We start from the raw sequence: 11,469 nt of genomic DNA, 5'->3' as shown, positions 1-11,469 counted from the left end.
CCACAAGTGAGATCCAACTAGGGTGAGGATAGTGAGATTTTTGAAACGGAAAATTTTAAGGGGCACCAAAAAAGTTCAGTAATCAAATAATATTTTTTACTCTATTTTTCTAACATGAAAATTTTTTCCAAAATATTCCTAAACAAAACATCAAATATAAACTAAAAAGGACCCGCAGGACCCGGTCCACCTTCTACCTGCCAGCCCCATCTGAATCCCTACAATCACGGCAGGACAGAATGACCTCGAACTATGAGCTTGTACTTCTTGTACTTCACCGGAGCCCAAGGGTCAGAAGCTGCGGGGGAGCCGTTCTGCTCAGCACCCCACGCCCCAGCGCAGTAACTGGTAGGTCCACTCAGCTGGGAAGTGGACGTGCATTTCTAAAAAGAGTTTTGCAAAGGGGTCCGGGTGCCTGTGGGGGCGTGTGCGTCCAAGCATGTGTGTGTGTGTTGGGGGGGGGAGGGACACACATGTGCATGCTCGCTTCTACTAGTTTTCCAATCCTTCCAAAAGGTGGCTCAGGACCGGGCAGAGTAGTGCCCCAGGCCTTGGATTCTGCGCTTGCAAAAAGGGGGGGTGGGGGCACAATGTTGCACGTGGGGGAAAGCTCAGAATTCCTTCTTGCACAACTGGCAGGTGAAGCGCAACTCTTTCGGGCTACTCGATCCGGTACAGGTACATGCAGCCCCCTTCGAGGTAGCAGAGAGACCTGCTACCTCGATGAATCTCCTCTAGACCCCAGGAAACGTCCTCCCGTAGTCGCCCCAGCTGCCGCTGGGAGGAAGCCCAGGCGGAGGAAGGACAGTGGAGGCGGAGAGGCCGGAGGAGCGTCTCCCCCACGCTTCGCCCCGCCTCCTCTTACGCTCCAGCCAATCGTCGCTTGCTCCGAGCTCTGACCCCGCCCCTCCCCGCCGGCTCCGGCCTGCGGCTCCGCCCCGGCCGGTAATAATTAGGCTGCGGGCGGGGGTTGCCGCGTCAGCGCCGGGCGCCGGCCAATCGCGAAGCTCTGCCCCGTAGTCGCGTCACAGGCCGAACAACCAAACAGAAAAGTTTAATAAACAGCGGACGGAGGGGCCGTCGGCGGCGGGGCCGGAGCGACCAGGGGTTTGGCGGCCTCACCTGTCCCCATTCACCGGCGGCGACCGGCGGCGGCAGACAGCGCGTCAGGCGGAGGGAGCCGCCGCCAGGTGAGGAGCGGGGCCCGTGGGGCCCCGGCGACCAACGCTTCCCCTCCCCCTCCCTCTCCCTTCCCCCACCGGCTAAGGCGACGCCAGGCCCGCCCCCGGCCCCTCCCGGCCCAGGGGAGCCGGAAGCGGAGGGCGGCCGGCGGGCGCAGCAGGTGGTGGGCAGGCCGCCGGCCCGCGGGCCGGGGCCGGGATTTTGCTGAGGGGTGAGGGGCTTCCTGGCCCCGGGGGCAGGGGCAGAGGTGCGGCGGACTCCCCCGGACGCGCCGCGGGCCCTCGAGGTCCCGGGCTTCTCGCTGGGGCCTGGGGCGGCGCGCCGAGGTGAGACCCCCCCCCTTCCACTGCCCCCAGGCCTCGGGGTGGGGGGGAGCCTCCGCTGTCCTCCGATTCCGAGCAGTTGGCGGGCGGGGGCCGGAGGGACCCCGGGCGCCCTGTGGCGCGTCCCTGTCACCGGCCCGGGTCAAGTTCCTCGCCTCACGCCTCCCAGCCCGAGCCCTCTTGGAAGCGTTTTTCACCTGCCGTGTTTCCAGCAACCGGCCAGGGGGAAAGTCTAGCAAGTCAGACAAGGAAAGGGGGTTGTGTGTTGGGGGGGGGGGGGGGGGGGGGGTGTCTCTCTTTCCTCTGCGTTTGTTGGGTGTACTCAGAATTTCTCAGTTTTCCTCTGGAGTAGTATTTTCACGTTGCCGTCTAACTACGTAAACAACAGAAGAATAATGCGTTTGAAATGATTTTAACTTTTATGTCGAAACTTTCTGCCAAACCAACCACACGATTAAGACGCTGCGATGATTTATCTTCACACTCAGATTAGTTGTTCAGCAGTGTGAAGAAGTTACACACAGACCATGTGTAAGTTGTTTGGTGGTTAAAAAATTGGTTCGTTATTAATGATTTAATGCTTCGAGCAAGAGGTTTAAAGTCCTCTATCAAATCAAATTCGAAATGTGTTTTTTTAATGTAAAATCCCATAGACTTTTAAGGTTAGTTATGTAATATTTATGTTACCAATTTTAGGACAGTTTGCCGAGTTACCCTCAGTCCAGGGCTTCAAGGGAAAATGTTTTCTTTCTGCAGAATATGCACATTTATACTTCCCAAACAGGTTATCTTTTAAACTTTTATTTCTTATGCATTTTAAAATGTATTTAAGGGAAACAGCGATTGCAAAGGGGTACAGGAGGAGAATTTCGGGGTTGTTGGCTTATTATCTCAATTGTGATAATTTCCTCTGTCAAAACAGATCGCATTTTACACTTTTATTAAGTATATGCTGTTTATTGTATGTTAATTACAGCTTTTTAAGCAAAGTATTCAAAGTATATTTAATGCCACAAAGGTATGAACACACACAACACAGTATTAAAGTATGCTGTTCACAATAAAGTAGAAAGAGATAAAAAATGTAATAAAAATCCATGCTTTCCATCTCCAAACCAAAAGTTGGAATATTACCAAAACTTGCATATGTTTATGAGTTTCTTATCTGTCTTATACCTCTGCCTGTCCTTACCGAGGTAATCATTTCAGTCTAGTGTATTTTGTTTACCATTCCCTTGCGTTTTTTTTTTTTTTAAGTTTCATAACGACGTCTGTGTGCTCAAAATGTGTGCTAAGTTTGTTTTTCTTTTGAGCTTTTTTATAAAAAGAATGTGTAGCTGTAGTTCACTCGTTTCATTGCTCTGTTAATATAAAGATTAATATTGTGTTACTCTTCCACGACTCATGGGCCTTTAGCCTATGTCTTAGATTCTGTTTTGCTGTCACCAGCTGTGTCCCATGAACATTTCTTGTTTCCTAGATCCTGGTACACAAATGCAAGGGTTGCTTTAGAGTGAATGCAGATTTCATTGGGACATTTTAGGTACTCAGGAGTAAAATAGATTGAAATACTAGAAATAAATGAAAAACTTTAGGATTCTCTTTTACGTTTTAATGGCAAATTCATATCCATAGTAATTGGTTCATAGTTTTTGAACATCTGCATGAGAAACCAGGATTCCTGTCAATCTGAATGAATCTTGTTCTTGGAAATTCCATGGTAAGAAGTCTGGCACTATTTGCTGTCAGCTTTTTCACTGCAAAAATGTAAATATGGTAGAAAAAACACTTGATTGAGTATAAAATAAATCACTTTTCTGGGGTTCTCTTTCCCACTTTTTAATCTCTGGCGAGTTTCTTAAAACTTCTGTTGTGCCGTAGTACACATGTGTAAAAGAAACCTGTCCTGAGTTTCTCCTAACAGTTATGCAGACTTTAGTTAAGTGAAGCACCTATCAAATGGCAAAGCTTTTAAGGAAAATGATTAGGGCCAAGGTGTTATTCTCTGGAATTTCATTGAGTGTGTCCTTTGGAACACTTTTGAGAAAGGAGTGCGGTGAGTATTAATCAGGATATGTTAGCAACACATTTAAGTACTTTTTATTCCCCTCCCCACCCATCCCTGTGCCTCAGATTTGGAATTTATCCTGTGAACAGCAACACAAAGATAAATTATGGAGCAGTATTAACTTCCTGAAAATGGTGTGTGTATAAGTAATATGACTTTGTGTATATCTTTGAATAAACTTTATTTATAGGCATGAGAAGTGTTTTTTTTTTAAGAACAGTGTATGCAGCCTGCAGACAAATGTCAGGGTGCTTTGTTTTGATAGGACTATTTTATCTTGCTTAAAAAAAAAACAAAAAAACAAAAACAAACCTCAGTTTTATATTTGATTATGAGGGCAGCTCCCCCCCCCCAAACTGTCAGAAAAGTCACAAAGAATGAGTAATTATTAATATTTTGGCAGGTATCCCACCAGTCTCTCTGTTTTTGTTTTTCTTATCCTAAACAACTAAACGTTGAATTCTAAGAAGTACCAGGCTGCTTCTGTGTTCAAAACTTAAACCAAATATGATCTGTCTCAACACTTTTGTTGTACATGGTATGGTGGTGGTAGTCACCTCACTGGTATCTTTGCTTCAAGATTCTCTCCCTTTCCTGTGCAGAACAATCGTTTCAATGTGTAAAGTAGATTTTCTTATTCTCAGACTCAACAAATCCAGATTTTTTTATACTCGACCTACAGTGTCCATTGAAAATATAATAGGAGCTACAAATGGGAACCACATAAGTAGTTAAACATTTTCTAATAGCCACATTTACAAAGAGAAACAGGTGAAATATTTTTTAACCCAAAATACTGTGATTCAGCAAGTAGTCAGTGTAAGAAATTTCTAAAGGGATATATTTTACTTATCTTTTTTCAGACCATCTTCACCATTGGTTGTGTTTTCCTCTTAAGGTACCTTTTGGGCAGGCCTTGTTTGTGGTTGATCTAGATTGTCTTGCCCATCAGCCTCACAGGCTTATCTTGTGCTGCTCACCCACAGCAGTGCTGTATGCCAGGCTTAGTTCTCTTGAAATTGTTGTTCCTTCTGCCTGAACACCCAGCTGTATTTTGCTCAAATGTCACTCCTTGTGAGACGCCATCCCAGACCACTTTCCCTGTCAGTTGGCTGTTACCTTCTTTGTGTCCTTTGAGAACCTAACATCTGAAGTGATTTATCTGGTTATTGTCTGTATCCCCTGCTTGAAGTAAACTGCTTGTGGGCAAGGATTTCCTCAGCTTTACTGTTCAGTCGCTCAGTCTTGTCTGACCCTTTGCGACCCCATGGACTGCAGCATGCCAGGCCTCGCTGTCCATCACCAACTCCCAGAGTTTACTCAGACTCATGTCCATTGAGTTGGTGATGCCATCCAATCATCTCATTCTCTGTCGTCCCCTTTTCCTGCCCTCAATCTTTCCCAGCATCAGGCTCTTTTCCAGTGAGTCAGTTCTTCACATGAGGTGGCCAAAGTATTGGAGTTTCATCTTCAACATCCGTCCTTCCAATGAATATTCAGGACTGATTTCCTTTAGGATGGACTGGTTGGATCTCCTTGCAGTCCAAGGGACTCTCAAGAGTCTTCTCCAGCACCATAGTTAAACAGCATCAATTCTTCGGTGCTCAGCTTTCTTTATAGTCCAACTGTCACATCCATGTGACTACTGGAAAAAAACAGCTTTTACTGTTAGGTCCCCATATATTGAAAATAAGATTTTTAAAAGGTACATGCCATTTTGTCTTATGAAAGTACTGTTAATTTAACTAGTCACTTATTGTGTATAACTTGCTGCTTTATCCTTTTTTTCACTGTTACAATGTGGTGAAGAACATCTTAAGAGCTACATCTTACTATGTACTTCTTATTTCTTTAGGGTTCAGCCTGTCTTAAAATTGCTTAAAGTATATGAACATTTTTTTTTCTCATGAATACTGACAAATCTTATCTTAAAAGTTCAACCAGCATTGTAGTATAAGTTGACCAAACCTGTATGAAGTTCGATGAAAAATACGAGAGAGTACACCTTTCCTCCATATCTTTCCAGAAGTAATATTTTTTCCCTTCTTTTTCTTTTTGTAAGATTTGTAATTTATTTCTTAGATTAATGAGTTATGATAATGAATAGAAGTATAGGTTCTGGACATCTTCTGGTTTGTCTTTGGCTCTTTGGAGTGGTGTTTATATTTAGGATAGCCACCCTTTGACTCATCCTAACATTTTCCCTTGCTCTTCATTAGCCTTTTGTTTATCTATTTATTTACTTTTTTAATAATTGAAAGTTTTGTCTTTTAAGAAGTTTAGGTTAATAACATTGTTTTTACAGCTTCTACTTTCATATTTAATGAACTCTTCTACCCAGATAACTGTTTTCTTCTAGTTCTTTGTGGTTTCATTTTTTACATCTCTCTCTTCTGTTCATTCAGAATTTATTTTGACTTAATATGTGAAGTGAAGGAATTGTCCTTAGTTTTCCTTAGTAGTAAATCAGTTATTTTAGCCCCATAAAAGAAAACTTTTTCTTTTGCCTTCAAATAAAGCTGCCATTGTCATAATACTAAATACATTTATGTTTGGTTCTTTTTAGCTTTTATTCAGTACCAGTCAGTGCACACTGTTTTAGTAACTGGGAGTAATAATGTGTTTTTCTTGGGTTATTGTTAAGTCTTACCATCCTCTTTGCCCCACTCCCCCTACAATTTTTAGTTGTTGCTTTGTTAGTCCTCGAGTTTTTAGTTGATTCTTTAGGGTCTTCGGGTTGTTTTTGGTCTTGAATTTTTTAATTTAGAAAATACTGAAAGGGAACCCTCTTACATTGTTGGTGGGAATGCAAACTAGTATAGCCACTACGGAGAAGAGTGTGGAGCTTTCTTAAAAAACTGGAAATAGAACTGCCATATGACCCAGCAATCTCACTTCTGGGCATACACACCGAGGAAACCAGATCTGAAAGAGACACGTGCACCCCAGTGTTCATCGCAGCACTGTTTATAATAGCCAGGACATGGAAGCAACCTAGATGCCCATCAGCAGACGAATGGATAAGGAAGCTGTGGTACATATACACCATGGAATATTACTCAGCCATTAAAAAGAATTCATTTGAATCAGTTCTAATGAGATGGATGAAACTGGAGCCCGTTATACAGAGTGAAGTAAGCCAGAAAGATAAAGAACATTACAGCATACAAACACATATATATGGACTTTAGAAAGATGGTAACGATAACCCTATATGCAAAACAGAAAAAGAGACTCAGATGTACAGAACAGACTTTTGGACTGTGGGAGAAGGCGAGGGTGGGATGTTTCTAGAGAACAGCATCGAAACATGTATATTATCTAGGGTGAAACAGATCACCAGCCCAGGCTGGATGCATGAGACAAGTGCTTGGGCCTGGTGCACTGGGAAGACCCAGAGGGATCGGGTGGAGAGGGAGGTGGGAGGGGGGATCGGGATGGGGAATGCATGTAAATCCATGGCTGATTCATGTCAATGTATGACAAAAACCACTGCAATGTTGTAAAGTAATTAGCCTCCAACTAATAAAAATAAATGGAAAAAAAATACTGTTATTTCCACACTTAATGTTTTATGTTGTATAATGAAAAAAATTTAATGCCATTAAGTTTTCCTTTGAGCCTAGTTTAGGTATTTTTTCCTTTAAATTTAACCTGTAATATCTTTATTAAAATCCCTGCTGTTGCGGTTTCATTCAGCTGTTCCTGTATGCTACTTGGGCATGTGCTAAGTGTTGAGGAGACAGAGATGAATGATACAGGATCTTTGCTGTCATGTAGTTTACTGTCCGTTGGAAAAGCTAGGCTGTTAACAGGCCACTGCGTAGAGTTTTCAGGTTTTGACCACTGCTGGGAAGGAGAGAAGTAGGGTGTGTTGATAGAGATTGGAAGGTGCTAGTTGGGATGTTTGTTCTGAGAATGTAACATTTAAAGTTAGTGATGGGGAAGTTTTCTTAACTTCCCCAGTCTGTCACAACATTTAAAAAAAAAAGTGACCCATTGAATTGGTTCTGTAAACATTTTTTGTAAAAATTGTCTTGCAAACAGGTTCACGGCCCTGTCCCACCCCCTCCACACCATATCCTCCAGTTGGATTACTGCCTCAAACCCTGTCTGGAATAGAAATTTCGGAACTGTGATTCTGACTTCTAAGATCAGAAAAGTACTGGGGCAGGTTTCCTAAGTAAAGGGGATGAAAAGAACCTGACTCAATTTAGGAGGTGACCGGAGATTGGAATGGTTGGAGTTTACTGAGTGAAGAGAGTGGGGCAGACTTCATTGCAAGACTAAGTGCTCAGGCTGCTTCTGCTTCACCACCTTCCTATCCTATTTATAGTCTGTGATCCAAATTGGTCACTTACAAATAACTTGGATTATTTTTCTCCTTGGTACTTTCCTTCGTTATTTCTACTGTATTTTTGCTTTCCTCCCACTCAGGATCTTTGCATAGGCTGTCCTCGTTTGCTAAATTGTTATTTCCTCTGATGAATTAACCCTTAATGCTGGCAAAACAGGTTAAGTTCTCTGTTGGGTATATTTACTCATTTCCCATTGGATTCTTTTGTAAATACTTGTAACAACTGAAATTCATTAAATGCATGTGATTTGTTTCAGCAGTCTTTTTCTCCTAGAGCTATACTTTTCAGTCTTGTAAGTTACTAGCCACTTGTGGCTTTTTAAATTAACTAAAATTAAATAATGTAAAAAATTCATATCCTCAGTTTTACTAGTCACATTTCAGGTGCTCAGTATCCATATGCGACTAGTGGCTGTTACAGTGAAGAGCAGAGATAAAGAGTCTTGTGCATAATGAAAATTTATTTTAATTTCTGAATAATCATGTGGCTAAAAGCTACAGTATTTAAGTTTAAGTAGCCACATCTGGCTATTGAAATATGGGAAGTCTGAATTGAGATGTGCTACAAGTATGAAATAAAAGCTTGATTTCTAGCACAAAAAAGGGGAAAGAGCTCAGTTTTTAAGATATTGATTACATGTTGAAGTAATGCTACTTTACATATTTCCTGTTAAAATATTTATGACAGTTAATTTAATTTTATTGTAGTGTTTTAATGTGGCTACCAGAAAGTTGAGATTGCATGTGACTCGCATTATTTTCTAGGTGGTCAGCACTGGTCTGACTCTAGACCGTAAGTTTCTACAATGGAGGGACAATTCGCTGTGGCATTCACAGCAGCCAGTGGTGCCCAGCATATATATAGTAGGTGTTCAAAATGTTTGATGAATGAATAAGCTTTTCAGTAGGTAGAAAACACTACCTGTTCAACTTTTGCTTTTTAAAATTGTTGGTTTTCTTCTGGACTATAATTTAAAATTTTTTTTCCTATGACTGTTGAGAAAAGAAGCTTTTCTTTTGATAGTTGTATATAGAACTGTCCTTATTAAATGATTGCTGTGTATCATTCATCTTTTGGTTATGTTTTTCTGGCTTAGGCCGCTAACCAGAGAGGGAATTTAAAGTCTGCCAACCTGTTTTCTGTCATTTCTTTGTGTAGCAGTTTACTTAGATGATCGACTGTGTGGTGTTTGGCACATGAAAATTCATGACTATTAAATCTAAATAATTGAGGACTATGAATGCTTTTCTTTTACTTTATACCTCGGTCTCCATATTATGATCCCTGTTCCTTTTTAATTTACATTTATTGGTGACCTTGTCTGTTTCTTTAGACTTAGAACAATTTACTGTCTCACAGAAAGATACCTCTTTTTAAGCTTGGTTTATGCTTTTTTACCTGTTTACTTCCTAAGTGTTTCCTTTGTGCTTGGTATTCTCCTGAATGGACCCTCACTGCCCCCCTCCTTCTCCCCCATACTCACTTTGTGTTTTTTTCTCTTAATGAGAAGATAGTCATCAGGAGTTGCAAACTACATACTTCACTCTTGTAGACACTGTGTATTTGTCAGGGAAATATTTCTTAAATATTTTTTTCTTCCATCAGTGGATGGTTTTCAGACTTTATCCTTAGTGACCCTAGTCATGTCTTGCTGTTGTCACCAACCACCTTTCACCAGCTATTGCCTTAATAACCTGTAGCACTCAGGGATATTACTACCAAGGAATAAATTCTATTGTAGGGAGAACATTTTGAGCCATTCTCAGTCCTTAAAAATTCTGTGGAAGTTTCCCCCTGCTCTGAACGTACCAAAAGTTATTTCTAATAGTCTAGGTATTGCCTTTTTATTTTTATTTTATTTTTTGTGGCAAGATGGTATTGCCTTTTTCTAGAGGGTTTTTTTAATAATAAGTGAAATGAGACCAAGTTGTTTAGTGGCTTGGTCTCTTCTAAACTGTTTTCAGTTGATAGGTTTGTGAAAACCTCTGAACTCTCACAAAGAGTACGCCTTTTGAATACTTGATGTTGGAAAAGTGGTGTCCTCACATGCAATCAGGGAGCCTTGACCCTTTTGCCTCCTCCCTGTTCCCAGGAAGCAGTGTTATTTTCAGATAACCTCAGTTGTGGTATCACTCTTTTTATTTTTTTCTGTTGCTTTCTTTTATTACAGATTTAGAAGAGGAATAAAACACTCTTACTTTTAATCTGTAAGCCACCTAAAATGATATTTATCAACTTGCAGTTCTTTTAAATAGGTCCTGGAGGTCTTTGAACCATCTGGAATAGTTCAGTCTATATTTTCTTCTGGTTATAAATGGAGAGGATTTTGGTGTTAGATTAGTGTATGTTCTATGTCTTTTTTGTGCACAAATAGTTAACTTTGATGTGAAAAGTTGATGTTAGAACAAAGGTTCATTTGGTTCCCATAGCTGAATGCTAATTTTATGTTTGCCAAATTTTAAAAGTAAAATATTTGCTATCTCTTTTTCTATAACCCTATAAAATTTTGACCATCTAAAACTTGTTTTATGGTGTAACTCAGGTTTGATGCTGTAACTCAAATTGTGTATTTTTTCTATTGTCTGCTCATGTACCTCTTCTACTCCCTGGGTCTTTTTGCATGTGTCCACATAGTGGGAAGAAAACCTGAACTTGACTCGTGAAGTACTGGGCATTGAAAGCTGTGAATCCTTGCAAAGGATCTTGGGACTGGACCTCTGTGAATTGGCTCTTTCAATTTGTCCACTTAAAAGGCATAATAGATTATGCAGCTGTTTGGGCTTCTGTGGGGTATTACTCCATATTCATGTCTAGTTGCAATTATGTGCATTTTCAGTTTCTTACAAAGACTTCCCTTTGTATTCAAAATAAGTTTGTTGGCTTTATGTTGTTCTAATGTATGAATTTTCTTTCAGGAAAAATGCTTGCAAGATTTTTAACTTAGAAAATGAAATTTAAATGAAAAATTCTTACATAAAGTAACTGAAAGTATATTTTAAGAAGGAGCTACTCTGATTTGTTTTAATTTTGAATTTGTTTTTATGTCAGTCAGTTTTTGGTAGAGGTGAATACTCTTTGTCATTCAGTCAGATAATGATGAATGCCAGAGTAATAGTTAACGATCAAACTCCTAAAAACATAAACGGTTCTAATTTAAGCATACAGCAAATTTAAAAATACAACAAATTTTGTAATGTACAAAGTGACCAAAGATCTTTGTTCAAAAGTCAGAATCTCTGTAGTAAAAATAACATTTAACGTAACTTATATTTTAAGAGGAGGATACCCTTCGGCTCTCCCTTAGGGTTACTATGCCACCTTAGAGTAATATCTCAGTAGGATGCAAAATAGTGTCCACTTTTCTTTTAAAAAAACTAAAAAAGAAAATGACTTGAGTCATCCTGAAGTTTATACTTGAACATGTTCATTAGAACAAGTTGTCGTCTCCTTTTGTTTTTGCAGTGGATAAGCATTAACCTTGCAAAACATGACATCAGACCTGTAAGTGTGGTGACATAGAAATAATATTTACCTGATT

The 11,469-nt window shown here is 40.5% G+C and overlaps 1 protein-coding gene across 7 annotated transcripts in view; it reads left to right on the top strand.

The window, feature by feature from the left end:
* Window positions 1-1,041: 1,041 nt before the first annotated feature.
* ZFAND6 (zinc finger AN1-type containing 6) overlaps window positions 1,042-11,469 on the top strand; it is a 52,480-nt gene continuing 42,052 nt past the window's right edge. For 4 of the 7 annotated variants that reach the window (XM_020900688.2, XM_070478249.1, XM_020900687.2 and 1 more), the window contains exon 1: window positions 1,042-1,190. Coding sequence is in view for 1 of the 7 variants with exons in the window: in XM_070478248.1 (XP_070334349.1) it covers window positions 2,033-2,036 (4 nt within the window). In the remaining 6 variants the exon portion in view is untranslated. Of the gene's footprint in view, window positions 1,191-1,427; window positions 1,509-1,826; window positions 2,037-11,469 lie in introns of those variants that run through there. The other 3 variants (XM_070478248.1, XM_070478247.1, XM_070478250.1) reach the window with 2 other exon arrangements.

This window comes from Odocoileus virginianus, chromosome 16, assembly GCF_023699985.2.
Source record: "Odocoileus virginianus isolate 20LAN1187 ecotype Illinois chromosome 16, Ovbor_1.2, whole genome shotgun sequence".
NCBI lineage: Eukaryota > Metazoa > Chordata > Mammalia > Artiodactyla > Cervidae > Odocoileus > Odocoileus virginianus.
This window is presented reverse-complemented; position numbering and strand designations above follow the sequence as displayed.